The sequence below is a fragment of the Pteropus alecto genome, unplaced genomic scaffold (genome assembly GCF_000325575.1).
Source record: "Pteropus alecto unplaced genomic scaffold, ASM32557v1 scaffold276, whole genome shotgun sequence".
Taxonomy (NCBI): Eukaryota; Metazoa; Chordata; class Mammalia; order Chiroptera; family Pteropodidae; genus Pteropus; species Pteropus alecto.
The window spans coordinates 2,046,970-2,067,897 of NW_006438074.1; the positions used below are offsets into that span (position 1 = coordinate 2,046,970).

At 34.7% G+C, this 20,928-nt stretch overlaps 1 protein-coding gene across 2 annotated transcripts in view; it reads right to left on the reverse strand.

Annotated features, from left to right (window-relative positions):
- KCNH5 (potassium voltage-gated channel subfamily H member 5) overlaps positions 1-20,928 on the reverse strand; it is a 346,402-nt gene that overhangs the window by 102,617 nt on the left and 222,857 nt on the right. For both annotated transcript variants that reach the window (XM_025049120.1, XM_006915107.3), the window contains one exon: positions 642-841. In XM_025049120.1, the coding sequence (XP_024904888.1) occupies positions 642-841 (200 nt within the window). The remainder of the gene's footprint in view (positions 1-641; positions 842-20,928) is intronic.

A 20,928-nucleotide genomic window follows, 5' to 3' on the forward strand; every position in this document is an offset into this window, starting at 1 on the left:
TCTTATAGAAAAACTACCAGTCAACTCATATGATTAATAAAACAAATAAAATTTGTGGGAAATGGCAAGGAAAGCAATGTGCTGTCTGATTATTACATATGTCAAAAATCAGTACCTAAAAATAATACCCTTCACTGGTGCTTACAAAGTAAAATAAATCATGATTGTTTTTTTCTAAAAGTCTTGTGTTTAGAAAAGGGAGAGATTTAAGTGGAGGATAGCAGACATATAATTTTTTTAGTGTATAAGCAAGGTAGTTTCTTTCTAAATGGTCAAAAAGTCAAAAGAGAAATCAAGAATAAAATATACCAGGAGAAACGGCAGCATTGTTAGAGTTTTAGAGGAATGCAGCAGATTATTCTGACTGGTAATGAGAGTGTTTTATGGAAATTAAGTAATTAGTTGTTTTCAGGAACTACAATTTCTAAATTGAGTGTGATGACTAGTACTAATTTATAGTTAATGGTTGAGTGCTTTGTACCTTCTAAGCACTCAGTAACATGATTGATTGATATGTCACTTATGAAATACAGAGTAACATTTATGAAGTAATTATACAAGTAATATGTGAGTGAGAAAACTCCAGGCATCTGAAGATCCTATTGAAATAGAAAATAAATAACAACAGTAATAATCCATACCTTCTCTGTGTCGATGCCTTTTGACATGGACCATGTTGAGACAATATAATCCATGACTCGTTCACTAAGGCCTTTGGGGACCTGATAGAGTTTCAGAAAGTCCCGTACATTATTCAGCATCTCATGGTATCGGTTGGTATTGGCATACATTTGCTGGAAAATTGTGGTAACATTTCCAAAAATAGTTGCATAAAGAAGAGCTGAAAGAGAAGAAATGATGAAAATAAAACAAATATCTCAAGTGCAAAAAATAATGTGAATATAGGCCCAATAAATGGATAATTTGACAGAGATGTCTTTATAAACTTTGAGGGTTAATGCATGCTAATCCCTGAAGAGTGCTGGAATCTAATATTCACTCCGTAAATGTTATCTTCAGCATGATAAATATAATTTTATGAGCATGCAATATTCTAGTCAATGTGGCAAAATATGAGTCGCTAATAGATTTTGTGAAGAATTAAATGATCTAAAGTTATAATTTCCCTAAGAAATTCTAGCCTTATGACTAAAGTTACCTTCTAGCCTTGTCCTTCTGAATGAAGCCTAAAAAATTTGAATTTTCCAGGGATTAATAATCCAGTTTAGAAATGTATGCTCTTTCATACTGCTTGCTCCTTCCAGCTTTTGGAATACTTTCCTACTTATAAAGATTTTTGACAGAACATAAAAAATATAGAGAATGAAGACAAATTAAAGTGTTCTAGTTTTAGATGGTTTTAAAGGAAAACAGTCTTGGAATTAACAGTTAAAATAAAACTTGGAAAGTGCCTAAAACTTCAAGTTATTAAACTCATGTCAGTATGTCAGTGTTGTAAGCTTTTCGATTCCATCCTTTAATTAAGAGTAAAGCCAGCTTGCAGACCATTCATATTTATCTACAGGAGCCTATAAATGAGATAGGGTTTTGTAATGCCCCTGACTATGACCCTCTCCCTCAACCTATAATTTACCAATCCTTTTCTCATCAGATCTGGTTAGGCTACTAATGTTTACCTGATCTTATAAAAGCTTTGAAAAGCAGATGAGTTCAACCCAAATTGAACATACCCTCGAATGTACACCATCCCCACTCTATCCTGTCCCTTTGGCTTCATTCTCTTTTTAACACTAAGATCTTTTGAAAGGAGGCAGTACTTTACCTTAATATTCAGTAAACAAATGTTTAGTAACCACATACATTCTGTAAGCATTTCACGAATAAGTAGAATATCAGACAATGATCATTTCCATTCTATATCCTCCAAGCATTTGAAAAATGACTCCTCTAAACAAAGTATGGGATGTTTCATTTTGCCATTTCATCAACAAAAATCCCATTTGATGGAAGTGGTATAAAATCAAGCTAGTGAAGAACTTTCAGTCAAGATAACATAGTAGGTAGACACTGTGCTTGGCTCCTCTCATGATCACATCAAAATTGTAACAAAACTTACAGAACAACCATCATTGGAAATCACCTGAGGTCTGGCTGAACAAAAGTCCTACAACTAGAGACACACATAAGAGGCCATCTTAAGACTGATAGGAGGAGCCAAGGTGGGAAATGGGCTGGTCCCACAACAGTGTGTGGTGACCAAGAATCAGAAAGGCTATATTGGCTGCAGAGGTTCCTCCAGAGGAATGAGGGGTCCCAGCTCCACATGGGGTTCCCCAGCCCAGGGTTCCAGTGCCAGGAAGAGAAATTCCCACCACCTCTAGCTGTGAAAACCAGCAGAATTTGTGGCTGAGTGAGACGGAGGGCTGCGGGAGTTACAGATATTCCTCTTAAAGGGCCTGCACACAGACTTACTCTCTAACAGGCTCACTTGCTCTGAGCTCCAGCACTGGGGCAGTTGTTTAACAACTGTCAAGGACATATGGGGAGGAACTAAATTGCCTGGCCTCAGGGCAAGGGCTGGAGAGGCAGTTTCTCCCAGAAAGAAGTGCTGGCAGAATCCATTGTTCTTTTGTTGGGCCCTCCTCCCTCCTGGCAGGCAGCTGAGTCGCCAATAACCTGGCTAACACAAGTTTCCCCACCCAGGCGATTCCCTGAGGTCCCACCCCTCCCAACTTGTGGGCCCACCCAAACCACCTCCAGAGGCTTTTCCATACAAGTGACCTGTCTTGGACCATATTGCAGACTTTCCTAAAATCTTTCAAAGGTTCACAAAACCCAAACAAGCAGCATCTGGCCTCTACATGCTCCATATAACTTGTTGAGCAGCTCTAAGCCTGGCACTAGTGGCATCTGGCCTCAGTTTGTGGCCTGGCCTTTCGAGGCACCTCTAAGCCCAGCACAGGTGGTGGCCATCTGCAAAGTGCATGGTGACTCTTGCCAGATGGCCCCAGGCAGTGCATAGGCTGCAGTTGAACTTGGCCTGTGGTGGGGACCTTCCCCAGAGGCCCTGGGGCCGGCATTTGATCCAAGCTGGAGCACCACCTGAGGCTGCATCCAAGGACAACATACTGAAAGAGCAGAGTGAGCAGGCATGAGAGCCCTGCTAAAGTGGGGCCCCACAGGACACCTACTACATAAGGCTACTCTACTAAGACCAGGAGTCTTAGGAGCCCTACGTAAAAGACAGAAACAAACACAGGAAAGCAATAAAAATGGGGAGACAAAGAAACATGTACCAAATAACAGAACAAAACTTCAGAAAAATAAACAAAATGGAGATAAGCAATCTACCAGATGCAGAGTTCAAAACACTGGTTATAAGGATGCTCATTGAACTTAGGGGAAGAGTAGAAGAACTCGTGAAAACTTAAACAAAGAGATAGAAAACATAAAAAAGAAGCAGTCAGAAATGAATATAATAACTGAAAGAAGAACACATTAGAGGGAATCAACAGTTGATTAGATGAAGCAGAGGATCACATCAGTGACTTAGAAGATAAGGTAGCAGAAAACACCAAATCCGAACAGGAATGAGAAAAAAGAATCCCAAAAATGAGGACAAGCCTCTGGGACAACATCAAGTATACCAACATTCATATCACAGGGGCACCAGAAGGAGAAGAAAGAGAGCAATAAATTAAAAATCTATTTGAAGAAATAATGACATAAAACTTCCTGAACTTGGCAAAAGAAATAAACACACAAGCCCAGGAAGTGCAGAGTCCCGAACAAGATGAACCTAAAGAGGCTCACACCAAGTCATGTCATAATTAAAATGCCAAAGTTTAAAGACAAAGAGAGAATCTTAAAAGCAGCAAGAGAAAAGCATCTAGTTACCTACACAGGAGCTCCCATAAGACTGTCAGCTGATTTCTAAACGGAAACTTTGCAGGCCAGAAGGGACTAGAATGAAGTATTCAAAACGATGAAAAGTAAGGATCTACAACAAAGATTACTCTACCCAGCAGAGCTATCATTTAGAATCTAAGGACAGATAAAAAGCTAAAAGAGTTCATAAAAACCAAACTAGTATTAAAAGAAATGTTAGAGGGATTTCTTTAAAAAGAAGAAAAAAATAAAAAAAAAATATGAATAATAAAATGGCAACAACTCATATCTAGCAACAATTACTTTACATGTGAAAGGATTAAATGCTCCAATCAAAAGAAAGGGAGGCTGAATGAATAAGGTCCTTACATATGCTGCCTAAAAGAGATTCACTTCAGATCAAAACACACACACACAAAATGAAACTAAAGGGATGGAAAAAGGTATTTCACAAAAATGGGGGGGGGAAAAAGCTAGGGTAGTAATACTTATACCAGACGAAATAAGACTTTAAAACAAAAGCCATAATAAGAGATAAAGTAGGACCCAGTAATCCCACTTCTGAGTATTTATCCAAAGAAACCCAAAATACTGCTTCAGAGGGACATGTGCATCATATGTTCATTGCAGCATTATTTACAATGGCCAAGATATGGAGGCAACCTGAGTGCCCATCAGTGGATGAATGGATACAGAGGTGGAACATATATGCAATGAAATATTACTCAGCCATAAAAAAATATTTAATAAAAGAATGACATCTTGCCATCTGCAAAATGGATGGACCTAGAAGGTATTGTGCAGACTGGATTAAGTCAGAGAGAGAAAGTCAAATGCCATATGATTTCACTTACATGTGGAATCTAAAGAATAAGCAAACAAACTTATAGATACAGAGAACAAACTTATAGATACAGAGAACATTTATAGATACAAACTTATAGATACAGAGAACATTTTGAAGGTTGCCAGATAGGAGAGGGTTTAGGGATGTGGGTGAAAAGTGGAAGGGACTAAGAAGTACAAATTGGTAGTTACAAAAGAGTCATAGGGATATAAAGCCTAACACAGGATATAGTCAATAATATTGTAATAACTATATGGTGTCAGATGGGTACTAGACTTATTGGGGTGTTCACTTGTTAAGTCACATAAATGTCTAATCACTATGTTGTACATCTGAAATTAATATAATATTGTATGGCAACTATAATTGAAAAACTAAAAAATTATTTCAAAATAATCAAGCTAGTAAAACATCTAAAGACCCTTAACATATTTTCAGAAAATCATTTGGTTTTTTTTAAGAACAATTTTTCTCTGAGTACAACAAATTATAATTTCACAACAGGAAGCTATAATTTTATAAACATTCAGTCAGTTTTTTGCTGTTACTTATTTTGTTTCCAGTGCAGACAATTTTCAAGATAGATGATATTTTGTTAAAGATTGAATAAGAAAACTATAGTGCTGATTTCTCGACTGGGTCTTTAAGCCTTTGAATATTTATACTTAAAAACAAAACAAAACAAAAAGTAATCACAGACTTAACATCTCTATTCCACTACTGTGGTATTAAAAAAAAACAAATAGAAATAATGTGAACAAATGATGGAAAAATTATGAAACAAATATGGAATTTCACTTTTTCAGAAAAGAAATAAAAGAATTTATGTTTTTAAAATAATAAGCATTTAATGAAACAATGCTACAATCATGTTTTTTTAATAGTGCTCAGCTATTCTAAGTTGTCAATAAATATCACAGAACTACCTATTATTTTGACATATTTAACTTGTTTGGCTTCCTAAGATGCTTGCAATACACTGTATTCGCCAAAGCGTCTTACTACTGGTTTTTAGTGTAAAAAATTACCATGCATTTCATCTTTCTGGATACCTTAAATATGCACATATTCTGCCCAAATGAAACGTTTAAGCACTAAAATATGAAAACTACCAATGTATTAAAAGTTTACAACATTAATAAGTGAAGAATGTAATCAACATCCCAATAAGTTTGGCATATTTACAAAGATATTCACTTCTGACTCTTATTTTCATGTGAGTATGCGAAGGGCTAAACATGGTCATAATTTAAGGTAAGAGATCAATTATATGTATATGTTTAAAAAAATTTTTTTTACTTTAAAATAAGTTGCAAAAAGAGTGCAGGAAGTTCTCATGTAGCCACATGCAGCTTCTCTCAATGATGACATACCCTCTGCCCTGAATTAGACACACATATCGTCTTGGATGCCTAATAGCTGTTCAAGTCAGCCATATCCAAAAAAGAACTCTTAATTTACAACACACTCTCTCCAACAGCCAAAGACACTTTTTCATCTCCATAAATTGCAAAGCCATGCCTAGTTGCTCAGACCAAAAACTACAAAGTCATCCTTCAATTCACTCTTTGATTCATCTCCTACATCTAATCCATCAACAATTCCTGTCGGTCCTACCTTCAAAAATGTAGCCTCAAATCAATCACTTCTCATTACCTCTACCAGCACCCTCTCATAGTCTTTAACAGTATGCATTTTTCCACTTACCAGCTTTGTGTCTTTGAATCTGTTTCTAATACTCTCTAGGTTTCTACACCCTCACTTATACACTACTATCTTCGCAAAGGGGTTGTGTTAAATGTGATAACTCACATAAAATAAGTTATAAAAGAGAGTCCAGTAGGAGAAAGCATTCATGAAATTTTACGTATCATCATCATGATCATCATCATGATCATCATCATGGAAATAGCTTCCAAATAATTAATTTTTTGTGCAACAGAAATAATATATATAAATAACATATATTAATATGTATTAATAATATGTCTAAATAATATATAAATTAACCTTGGCCCTCTTCCACTTAAAACCTTTTCCATTATACATAGACTTAAATCCAACCTAGTCATGGTCCAAGGATACATATATTCAGAGCACTGCCTTCCCTCACTGATCATAATTTCTACCAGCCATTCTCTCACTCCCTTTGCTCCATGCTAGCCTTCTTGGTACTAGTCAAACATTCTAAACCCATTCACTGTTCAGGGCCCCTTCACTAGCTGTTCCTTCTGCAAGATCTTCACCTAGTTTATCTCCTTTCTTCATTCAGATCTCTGCTCAAAATCCCAACTCATCACAGAGTCCTTTGCAGATCAGCTGTATAAATATTCTCTTCTTCTAATATCACTCTCCATTCCCTTACTATGTTCTTAATCTTATTTATCACTACTTTAATTTACATTACATATTAATCTGCTTGTTTATTATCTATCTTAGCAACTAGAAATGCAAATTCCATGAGTGCAAGCATGGGCCTTGTCCATTTTGCTCACTGCTTTATTTCCAGAACACAGACCAGTTCCTGGAACATAGTAGGTGTTCAGATATTTTTTTCCAGCAAATTCACACAATAGAAACCCAGGAAATAGTTATTCGGAAACATTTTTTCAAATCAAAGTCTCACTACAGGTGAGACAAAAACATAGAAGGAATACACCTTATTAATGCAGGTAGGAGAATGAAATATTTAGAAACCCAGGTGATACATGCCCTTACCATATTAAGATAATATATAAATTGGGAAGGCCTACTGTCATTTGTCAAACATGAATGTCCATGCTTGGCCTGGCCATTTTTGTAGAGGCCTGTTATATAATTTTATCCTTTGAATGAGATACCAGATAGTCAGTTCACCTACTTTAATAATATCAGGCTAACTTGTTAAAATTTGATAAGCCCCTTGTAATATGCTCTTCTGCAGCCTTTTAGGCTTAAGACAACTTAAAACAAGCTAATTTTACAAACTTATCACATTTAAAGTTTTGGTAATTCTGGCATACACACCAGTAAATGTCTTTTCTAAAAAGCATTATATTTTTCTTATTCACCAAAGGTATTATTTTGAAGATAATTAGTAGATCAAAGATGGTTACAAATTCCTTGACATCCTTTCCATTGTGAGGCAGGGTCTGTATCCCTGCCCCCAGAATCCCGGAACATTCTGTTTTACCAATAGAATATGGTAATATGATCATATTCCAGTATCTGGGTCAAGGTCTTAAGAAACTAGACACTTCCAATTCCTCACTATTAGAATACCTGCTCTTGGAATCTTGCTTCCATGTCGTGAGAAAAACCAAGCATTCTTCTAGAGAGGCCCACATGGAGAAGAATCAAGGTCCCTGGCCAATAGCCTTGGCTGAGCTCCCAGCTCAGCACAGGCCTTAAACTTACCAATTTAAAATGTTGACATGAGTAGACATTTCTGGTAACACTATGGCTACATGAGTGGTTCAATCATCACTTCTCTGTTTATATTCATATTTAATAATCATAGTTAAAACAAGAAGGAAAATGTTCCATCAATCTATGATTATATGTGCAGCAAATAGCTTGTATGTGGCTGAGCCAATTAAGAAGTGGATTTTTCAGACCCATTCAAGTCACCCCCAGCTGATACCACATGGACTAGAAATAAGGCATGTCCTCATAGCCCTAAATAAATTACAGGTTCATGAGTAAAATAAATGGTTGTTTTGTTTTAAGTTACTGAGTGTGATTAGTTATGCAAATACAATAATAAATCCTAATAAGGACAGATCGATTCTCAACTGGGTGGGGAACTCAGGGAAGAGGATAGTGAACTCCTTATGATGCATATCAGAGCCCAATAGTATATTCTGAAAAAATACTTTTCTAAACATTTTATATATTTTATATTTTAAAACAAAAACACCTACTTTTCAAAAAGGGACATAGGTTAAAAGATTGAATAATGTCACTAAGCTGTTGTCTGTGTCCATGAGTCTCTGTTTGTTTGTCGTTTGTCAGTTTAGTGGTTACCGGGGGGAAGGGGTGCAGATATGGATAAGGGGAGTCAAATATAAGATGATGGAAGGAAATTTAACTTTGGGTGGTGAACAAAATGCAATGTACATATGACATATTATTGAATTGTACACTTGAAATCTATTTAATTTTATTAACCAATGTCACCCAAATAAATTTAAAAGGATTGAATAATGCTATAACACAAATCACAGATTCCATTATTCATTCAAGCATTATTGCATTCAGTAGATATTTACTGAATATCTATTATATGCCAGCCACTACACTAGCCACTAGTGATTCAATGATAAAAAAGATATAACCCTTGCTCTCAAGTAGTATCCATTACTTCTTACAAAAAACTATTAGTCTTTAATTCTACAAAATCTTATTCTTTGAAAGAAGGGTAATGATCTTTTCCTTTACACAGCTTACAAAAGTCCACAAATGAACTTATAGCTATTTCAAGTATATAAACTATAGTTTATTCCTCATAGTTAAACAATTCGTAGAGCCAAAAATCTGTATTCAGCTAATTAATTGTACCTCAGCCTCCACTCCTATGAATTGCTCATGATAACAGATAAGATGATGATATCCAGGTCTCTGAAGACCTTATGTTCATCAGTCACTTCATTTTGTTTGCTCCTTAGGTCAAGCTGCATCCATTCATCTCCTTATCGATAATATGTATTTTTTAGACATTTTGTCCCTGTTCATGATGACATCTGACATTTACTTTTCCCAATTATCTTTCTTTTATAAATCTTGGCAAGCAATCATTGGCACTAGATTGAGCAATTTAAAATATTAATATGAGAATGCATTTCTGGTAACCTTTAAAGCCACATAGGTGGTTCAACCATCATTTTCCTCTTTATTTATATTCACTAAAGTCCACCTTTAATAATGGTATTAAAGGTGTGGAAGTAAATGTTCCATCAATCTGTGATTGTATGTATTGCATATGGCCTCTTAAAACATTTGAAATGACTCCAGTTGCCTTTACAACAAAGTGAAGAAGATGATCTTCAGAAACCTCCAATTTCAAAGTCTTACTCTCCTTTCCGCTCTCTCATAATGGCTTCTGATTTCCCTAGATGCTCCTTTGTAATGACCTATATATGTAGGCGCCCTCTAAGCATCCACATATGAGGCAGACATTTTTTTCTTTTCTAGTCTTCACTTAATCTACACCTCCATTCTGTGTAGTACTTGAACTATGCCAATTATCCTAGAACTAATCTCATTAACTACTTAAAGTGTTAAATATTGAAAACTATTTAATATACTATCCCTCTCAGGGATGTTGCAATTTTGAAGGGGGAATTCCAGGCATTACAAATTGATTGAATCATTTTTAATTAATTGTCAAATAGTGAGATAAGTTGGGGATGCAGAAAGGATCAAAAGGTAAATTTTTTGAACTTACCAAATTATAACAACATTGGACAAATTTTACTAGCTTGCAGCTCATCCCACAATTACCATAACAACTGACTCCATCAAAATAGTCTCAATAATTAAATGGCAATGCTTATTAATATCGTTTCCTACATATCCTTAGGAGTCACTTAATTTAAAGAAATTAATCATGAACCTATGCTCATCAATTATTAATATATGACCAAAGGTGTTAGAAATGGAGGTGGATGAATGGAAAGATGTACAAGATTGTTCATTCAAAAGAACTCCAAGAAATTGAAGTATTAGTATAAACAAAGAATCAAAGAATCAAAATAGCTTTATCTATGATAGTTATTTTGTCTTTCATGCTAAATAAATCAATATTCTTTATTCTTTATAATACAGCACAATTCATTTGACTTCTAATAAATTAGTACCTTCACATTGCTTGCATAGCTATAGAAGTTTTTGCAACTTTGATAAAGATGAACAGGGTGATACAGAACAATACCTCTGAAATCTGAGGAACAATAATTATAGATGCTCAATGAACACTGACCTCATCATTTCAGACTCACTTATTATGAGTCAAACAAAAGCTCCCAAAATATATCAACTGTCAGGCAACCAGAGACAATCAAAGATTAAAATGTATGTTATCTTCAGAGGTCCCTAGCAGCTGATACAAAGGCTAGCTTAGTCACTAAAAAAATACTTAGCAGGGAGCTTAAATGTCTTAAGTACTGAACACAATCTCCAATGAGGGTACTCCTAGATATGCCAAACTTGGGACACTGGTCACTCTTTTTCATGTTTCTCAGGAATTCTAAAACCAGCTTAGAAGGAGGCAAGGAGAAATGTGAGGAGTTTGAGAAATAAAAAGGCACACAGACAGAGACTGCCGGTCATGCAGAGTCACTCAGAGATGCCAGAAGGAAAAGGAAATACTTTCATTTTGACATTATTTTTTGACAATCATAATGGCAAAGAATGACTAAAACTTTAGGTGACTACAAGTGACTAACGAAAAATAAGACGTGCTTGTAACAGTGATACAAAGATGGGCAAGGGTCAGCATGAACATAAGGAGCAGAATGCCAACTGGAAAAGAGAGCATAATGGATTTTTTTTTTTTTGCAATTAAGGAGATTTTGTTTTTTATTTTCTATGTCTAAAAGTTGTGACGATGTATTTTTGGCACTTCTTTTTTGTTTCTATTTCTTTTTCCTCTATGTTAGGAGAAGGCACATTTTCTACCATCTCCATTTGTACACATACACGTGCATACACGCACATGGAGAGTTCAAATATAATGTGATCTGATTAGTAGATGACAACATAAGTTGCATTTTCCAGGATACTTATAAATTCTTATATTGTATTTTTTATTTAAAAAAAACTCAAAAATATAAAATAAGAAAGCTACAATGATGAGATTTAGATACTGTAGCAGCCCAATGATTTGATGCAGAGATTTTCCTATGTCCTTCAAATTATAAGATGCAAAGATCTACCTGTTTTATCAGTTGTAAGTCTAGCATTATCAGCTATGGGGGAAAAAAAGAGACAATACAGTGAGTCCAGAATTCTTTCTCTATGGTGAAAATGGAATTTTGCAAAAGTTATGGCTATTCTGTGTTTATTTTGTACTAGATACACATTTTAATTGCTTTTCTTTCTTTTTTTTATTAAAGTTATTGGGGGTGCATTGGTTAACAAAATTATATAGGTTTTGAGTGTACAATTCTATAATTCATGATTTGTATATTGTATTGTGTGTTCACCATCCCAAGTTAAATTTCTGTCACCATATATTTGACCCCATTTACTCTTATCTACCTCTTTTCAGTAAAGATACCTGCAATCATTTCTCTAATCTTTATGAAAATGAATACGAAAAGCAATAAATAGAGAATAATATTAAATCACTTACTCTTTCTATACATCTATATATCTGTATAGTAGGTTTTACCATTATGCTTACGTTAATATGAAAGAATTAAGTATAATACTTAAAATAATACTGAAATACCTTTAAGCCAAAACATATGTATGATTTATCCAAGATCCAAAGAGTGCAGAGGTACTGCCAACAACCTAAACAAATTGTTGGTGATCCTAAGAACGGTGCCGTAGAATAGCCAAGAGCCTCTCGTATCCTCTGAAAAACAGCATCATAACCTATCTTCTGCTGACTCTGAATATAATTTATTCTTGCTTCCAAATCTTTTTCATGCAGTTCCCTGGTGGTGAATCTCAAAATATGACTACAAATTATTCCTCTTTTGGCATGCACATCTCTTTGCAATGAGACTTTATTGCATCTTCCACCAAAATCTATTTCCTTTAATCTGTGCTGGCTTTGTGACTTCACTTTTTTCAATAGAATGTGGCAGAAATTATATTATGCAACTTCTCAAGCTAGACCTTTGACTTTTGCTCTCTTGTAATGTTGCCTTGAGACCACCATTCCTGAAGAAATTTGATCGTACTGAGGGACAGTAAGGATAGAAAAAGGTCTAGCTATCCATGTAGTTCCAGGGGAAACCAAGCCCCTAGCTGAGGTGCCAACTAAATGTAGCTGCCTGTGGGAGCCCAAGCACGTGGAGCAAAAGAACTAGTAGCCCAGTTAACCAACAGGATCGTGAGAAACAATGAATCATTGTAGTACTGTCACTATGTTTTGGAGTCATTTCTTACATAGCAATAGATAACTAATATATCTCTCCCCCTTGTTGCTTCATCCTTCCTAAATCCCAGCCACTCACCAGGGCTTATTATTTCCTTCATGAAACCTTTTTGATTCTTCCAGGTCAGGAAATTTATCGTATACTTTTACAAAACCTAGCAATCCATCACTCCTTAAAACAGTAATTATGTGCCTTGCTTTATCTTTTTAAATTCCTTTGTATGGGTTGATATATCTTGTTATGAGTATAATGAAGTTCTTGAAAGCATGTATCTTTTAAACTTCTTTAAATTTGTCTATCGACAGCATAGTTCTGAACACATAACTTCTGAACACATTGAAAAATAGAAGTTGAATTAAATTTAAAAGATTTTTCTGTGTAGCAAAGTATATGGCAAGTATATAAAAACCGTCCCAGGTCAAACCTGACTGAACATAGCATCAAAATAGTCTGACTTGACAGTCTGAAGAAATGGAGGAGGTAAAATTTTCATTAAGAGGTCCAAAATCACAAAGGCTATGGCTATAGTGAAAATTACCTACAAATGAATTCCAAGAATATTAAAATTGGGGGCATCAATTGTTGAAACTTAGTAGTTTATGAAAAATAAATATACAGCATATTATAATATTATAATATTGAAAATGACTTCATCAGAAAATAATCAAGAAGATATGCCTGTACAAGTATAGATCAAAAATTCAAATTGTGTGTCTTCTGAAGAGAAGTGTCTGTTCAGGTCCTCTGGGTGGTAAACTCACAATGCAATATATATATACATATATATATATATATATATATACATATACATATATGTATATATATACCTTACTGTTAAATTGTACACCTGAAACATACTGGATTTCATTAACCAATGTTACCATGATTTTAAAATAATTAATTAGTTAATTTAACAAAGCAACACATGTTTATCAATAGGAGAGTGCATTAATAAATTGTATTTATAAATTATAATAGAGCAGGTAAAATTAACTAGGCCTATATCAACACTGGTAAATTATGAAATAATAATGTAAAATGAATATATATATATATATATATGTATGTGTATATATATATATGTATATATATATTGCATTGTACCCTTGAAATTTATTTAATTTTATTAATCATGTCACCTTAATAATTTTTAATTAAAAAGTTCAAATTGTGCCATTTAGCCCAATGATTCCATTTCTTGGAAGTTTTATAATACTTTAGCATTATAAAATTAGCAAACAAAAATGTCCACTGAAGTATTGTTTATGATTTTTTAAAAAAGTAATATGTTTAAAAAATAAAGATTATGTGAGACAAATGATGGTACAACAATGTAATTGAAACCATTAAGTTGATGATAGGGATGTCTGGGCATAGATCTGAAAAGATTAATGGCATATTTTTGTTAGAAAAAAACATGTTACTAAATTCCATTTTTGTAATATTATATGTATCTGTGAATGTGGGGGCAGTGGGCAGGGGATGATTTATGGGTACACACAGAAACATGACTAGGAGGTTATTTATAAAATATTAACAGTTGCTATGTTCAGGCAACAGAATTTGTGGTGATCTTTATGTTCTTTAAATTTTTCCACACTATTTAATTTTTTGCAATAAGCATATACCGTTTTTATAAAAAGAATGTTATTTGCATTTTTAGAAACATTGAGTTATAAAACTTCATAAAGAGTTACTATTTTTATCCTCACTGTAAATATAAGGAAATGAATTCTGACCTGAACGTCAATTTCAACAATATAACTTAACATCGTATTGGCTTTAAGATTGATATTGCAAATAATAATCACTCTATCTCATAGCAAACCTGTTCTAGTCAATGCTGGTTGCTTACCAGTCACTGGTTAAACCAAAAGTTCTTAAGTATGAACAACAGACCTCAAAGAATTAAGTACTTTCAGGGCCAAGAATGTAGACCAAATAGAAACAGAATGCACCCCTTAAATGATACACATTAAGAGATATTCCAGGCCTATCACTAAACTGGGATATGCTTAATTAGGTACAGAAAAGAAGCCCTTAAATCAGCTATGGTTGCCACATTACCAAAGCAGCCATTTCGCACAGCAGAAAAGAAAATTTACTAATATCTCTGTAACATAAAAGGAAAATTTTAGTTTACTTTGTTTATGCATATTCACTATGATACACTATTATACACTATGATACATATCAACATTAATTAGGCATTGATCTTTATTTTGAGAGAATAAAATATTCAAGAGAACTGAATATATATTTAGTGATGGAATGAAATTTCTAATCACTGAATTTTAGAAGGCATAATGCCCAGGGAACATGAGTAATATAAACCCAACATTTATAATCTCCCCATCACCATCCTCAAATTGTACATTAAGGCATTGTGGCATCCATTGGCCTTCCACCACAATCTAGTTGAGATGCTCTGCCATAACTTTGTAAAGGCTGGTTCCACCTTCAGTTGAATTCCTCCTTTTATTTTCTCAAATATTAAGGTCATCCCACTGAACTCAGGAACAAATAAATGTGCTTTGTCAGCAATCTCTGAACCCTTTCTTTAAAGCACTGGGCAGAGTGACCTATTCGGGTCCACAGATCCAGCTGCTTGTAACTATTTTCCTGTTTTCCTTCTAATCTGGAAACTCTAGTAAACATCAAGTTTCCAAACCAGATAAACAGCATTTTTGGTGGTGGGGTGTAGACTTCCATTTTGGAGCTGAGAAGGGAGATGAGATATTGTCAATTTCTCTCTGTAAGCATTTCCACAATGTACCTAATCTAGAGAACCTTAACGTGTTGCAGATATAAAAACGTTACAACTTTTTAAGGAGAAACTCTGAATGATTTTATCGGGGAGACATTTTGGTAGAGAGAACCACTGGTCTTCTCAGGTTCATCGCTGGCTTCTCTTTGTATAGGACTCCTTTATGAAATCAGTTACCAAGAGTTTTTCAATCTGCCTTCAGAATAGCCTCTTTCCTATCAATGTCTCAGCATCTAGTCTTATCATCCTGTGGCTAGGTTACCACAAGAGCTCCCTAACTGTTCTCCTTATTTCCAGTCTCTTTTATAATAAACTCTGCATATGGCCACCAGGCAGAGATTCCTAAAATACTAAAATTCTATGATTTTATTTTCCTCCTTAAAAAATGTTTAGTGTATACAGATAGCCTGTAAGGTAAAGTACTCTGAAAGAACTTGTAGGATCTAAACAATGGGATAAAGTCTCTATCTGCCAGACTCAGTGCTTTGTATTTTTTTCTTTAAGTTAATTTATCACTTCCCTACCTAGACTCTGAGCCATTGGAAGGAAGAAACTATATCCTTAACTTCTTTTCTGACCAAATGAGAGTTTTACTCAGTAAATGAATTTTTAAAAGTTAATTTCTACTGGCTATACATAAAGGGATCTAAAGTTTTTTTCTGACTATGTGAGTATAACAGAGCATTAGTGTGACTGTCTCTCTCCAGCTGCCTGTATGGTACATGAATGATCTTACTACCTATTAAAATTTTGTGTAATGCATAGCAAACGGTTCATCAAGGGAAAGGCAATATCATCTTTGAATAAATTTGTTCTTTAAGCTCTTTAAGCAGGGCCAATATCATTTATTTCCTTCATAACCTTCATGAATAACTAGAATGTTCTTCAACAAAACGGGTTACCAACAAAAGTTGCAGACTAACATGAAAAAAATTATAATAGCTGATCTAGATTCTGTCCCTTGTTTGGTGAAATGATAAAAGTGGTTTGTGCGAAGACAGACAACTTATTAAATTGTGTGTACACTATCAAAACTTCTAAGAATGGTATTTTAGTCATTTTATAATTATAATTAGGCTTTGTTTGCATTTACCAATAGTCGGGATATTCACTGACATATCAAAAACACATTTATTAAGTGTCTACTGTGCGTAAACACAATGCTAAGCACTATAGAAGATACAGAGACGTACAATTTTATATACATATTTTTATTTTTTAACTAATACTTGAAACAGTTTGGTTGTAAATTCTTAAAAGTTTTTCATATTCCTTAAAAATGTTCTAAATAATGTGTCACAAAACTGATGAAATATTAGCACAATAAGAAGACTGATCACTAAATAATAATACATTTGAGAAAATGCTCTGAAGGAGTCAGTCAGGACAAAACTAAACAAGTTGACTTTACTTTCCTACTGAAACTGTTCTACATTAAAATCTCAGATTAGCCTTACCATCTCTGACTTAATGCTGCCCTTAACAATTTTCATTACTCTTTTCCTTTTAAGTAGTTCCATCTTCTTCACTATTAGGACACACTGCTCCTCTACTGGCTCATCTTCCCCCTTACCTAAGTTCCTATACAATGAATCATTAAAAACAGCACTTTTTTGAGAATAGAAGACAGCTCTTTTAATAGTTATGCTGGGACAACAGGAGGACTATTCCAGTTAAACCGAGGACACTGGGTCATTCCACTTTTATTCCAATTCCTCTCTCCACGGCCCCTTCTACTACAAGAATCAAGGTCTACAGGCTCCTGATGATTATTTGCATCAGAGATCACACCCTAAAGAAGTCTGTCCATTCACAGGATTTCAACTAACATCTGAAATCAGATGGCTTCCTGTTTATGTGCCCTACCATCCCATGTTGCAAGTGCCTACACAATCACTTTATTTGGATGACTGCATCCCTTGAACTGCCTGATGTGAGGCCTAAAAGGAATCATGTCATTTTTCTCTCTGTCTGGAATATCACTCTTCCCAAAATTCCTTTTTACATTCGTCCGAATGGGCATAAAGTATAAAACCAAGGCTCTAGAAGCTGAAACTACTAATTTTTTTAATTTTATTTCATTTTTTACTGAGACTGAATGCAGACTAATTTAGCTGATCTTGAGATTTAAAATGAACAGTGAATTTTGAAAGTTATATGAGTGAGATGAGACAAGTATTTTCTAGGAAAGGCAAGATGAATTAGTTAAGATATAAGGAATTTGAATTGATGATATAGTCCAAAATTTGCAAACTGTACTCTATTGAAACACTCCAATTCTCTGTGATGGTAACAGATGTTTGTCTAAAAAAGTCGTTTCTGGATCAAATAAGTTTCATATTAGTTCTCCTTAAAAGTTCCAGTTTACGTTAGTGTATCACAATGCATATTAGCATATCAAAAGTTCTGAAAAACCTTGCAGTAGACACCATATTTTATACTTGTTTGTTCTTGACATTCTTTTTGTTCATTAAAAACCTTGAACATTTTGCATATCTCTATGGGAAACCATTTTACAATCACGTACAGCAGGCAGGAGGGAAGAGGTACAGATATTGGGTCATATGAGAGACTGCTGCTACAATCCCAGGGGGTTAATGCAAGCCAGCAACTGAAAAACCTATTTTAGCAAATCTAAAATCTGATAGTGCTACATCAACCGGTGTCACAGAACGATGTAGAGAAGAAACTAGTCATGAAAAGTAATGCCTTCCTGAAGGAAAAGCAAGAGTAGGAGTGCCAGATAGCGAGGCCAAACTTGAAATGACCAAAAAATAATCTAGGTAGTGGCAGAGAGCGAGGTGAAGGACAATACACATAAGTTAGCAGGGCTTTCTCTAGTCAATGTTTGTTGGGGTTTTAGGCATAGATTCCCGGCATTCCCCTGCCACTATTCTTTGTAAGTTTTAAAGTGATATTCCCTAATTGACTCTTAAGACAGTGTTTGATGAATAAGAGGTATGATGCTATTTGAAAAAGCTTACTTTTGTGGTTTTAGACAAGTTGTACTAGAGTGAGAAAGAGACTAAAAACAGGAAAATAAGCTACCAGGTTGGTCACCATCTCTGTGAAGAGGAAATAATGAGAATCAGAAATAGAGCAGGGGCTAGCAGATATGCCAAAAGACATGAGAAAGAAGCAGCAAGACAGAGTACTTGAACCCTAACACAGTTATACTCTTGCAGTCTTGGAAGGCCTGGGAAGGGTCAGCCATATCTTGGCACTCTGCATATTCAGTCTGTAATGTCTTCCTTTACGTCGATTTGTACCTTCCCAATTTTTTTTTTTAAATCACTTCAGTTGTATACCCTTAGTTTCTTTACATAAAGTGTAAAATTACTGTAGACTAGATAACATTTTCCATGAATTGTGCATTTCCTAGGAGAAACCTGTGCATTGCTTGCAGCAATAAATTAACTCATGCTAAGCATGCACTGTAAGCATGCATTTTATATATGATAGGACACTTCACTGACTTCTTTTAAAGATAATATCCTACCCGAGTTTAAATAGAATTGGATCTTCTAACAAGTAATCACCAAAAGATTGTTATGTATGAGACGATCTCATTATCAAATTAGAGGGACAAACCTACATGATCATATATGAAGACATGAAAAAATTCATTATCTGGAAAGTTAAACGGCTGAATATATTACTCCACTTATGATTCCTGAGAACTATGATTCGTAGAAACTATGAGTATTTTGGCTACAAAAACTTTCTACTCTCAGCCTATCATTAGGAGTTGGCTAAAAAGGAAACCTTAGTTCACTGCCTATAATGAATGGAGCTAAAACAAACCTGTTAGGTCAATCAACCAAAATGGCATTAATTTAATATGTTTGAAAGGTTTTAATTACTGATTTGATACAATTATCCTCATCTATCTAATTCGTAAGGCTGTGTGACCAATGAAATACTGTGTATCCCATGAAACACTACATGATATACTGCTAAATTTCTTTTCTGTCTCCCATATTACCAGGTTTCCTTCTTTTCTAATAACACTTGATACCAAATGTTCACCTTTTCAATACATCATTATTGCCAAGATCTGACGTGTATAGAATAAAGCCATACCAAGTTCATTCCACTGGGCACATCAGCGGCAGAAATGTCAAGTATAATAATCATGGGATAAAAAAGATCTTCAGGGCTCCTGTCAGGTAGTACATAACTTGACAGTACATTAAAACTGGATATTTACATGAAGAGGTTGAGTGAATGAGGCTGACAGCTGTCATTAACACTTTAAGAAGAATAAATATGCCACCTAAGGTTTCCCAGTTTTCACAGTATGCAGGTGCTTTCACATTCCATTCAATCCTTTTAATGAATAGGGGGTTTAGGCATTACTCCCCACTTAGGGGTGAGAAATCTGTCTCTCCTCCCCATCCATATTTCCTCTGCCCTGGTTTAGGCACTCGTCATCTCTCAGCTGAGTTACTGACAGCCTCCTTACTGACATCCTTGCCAATGATCACATTCTGCCTGTAAGAACTGAGTAATAAGCTTTTCTGGGGAGACAAAAAACCTAAAATCTCAGTTGCTTAACAATAACCAATTTTTACTTGTAGTTCACAACTATAGGGTGGATGTGGCTCACACAGTTCTTCGTGTTTTACCAACATATAGCCCTAAAATACGGCTCTTGCTAAGAAATAAATGACTTTTGTAATCGTTCCAGTCATTAGACAAACTTGTATGATTTATCTGAAGATGAGAACTATACAGAAGTCAGAGATGCAAGCACATATCAATGTTATACATCCTTGGGCACTCAATAAAATGAGTTGTCCAACTGGCTAAGTCATGGATATTACATTTGGGAAGTAAGAATAAACTCAAAATGGATTAAAGACTTAAATATAAGATCCCAAACCATAAGAATTCTAGGAAAAAAAAAAACCCACAAATTCTCTGACATTGCTCTCAGATATTTTTCCAAAGAAAACATACAGATAGCTGACAGGTACATTAAAAGATACTCCACATCATTAATCATCAAGAAAATGCAAATCGAAATCACAATGAGATATCACCCCACACTTGTTAGAATGGCTATTATCGAAAAGACAAGAAATAACAAATGTTGGAGAAGATGTAGAGAAAAGGGAACCCTTGTGCACTGTTGGTGGGAATGTAAATTGGTAAAGCCATTAGGGAAAACAGTATAAAATTTTCTCGAAACTTAAAAATAGAATTACCATATGATCCAGCAATTCCACTTCTGAGTATTTATCTAAAGGAAATGAAAACACTAACTTAAAAAGATTGATGTACTCTCATGTTTATTGCAGCTTTATTTGCAAACAATAGTCAAGAAGTGGAAACATATATACATATGTATATGTGTGTGTGTGTGTGTGTGT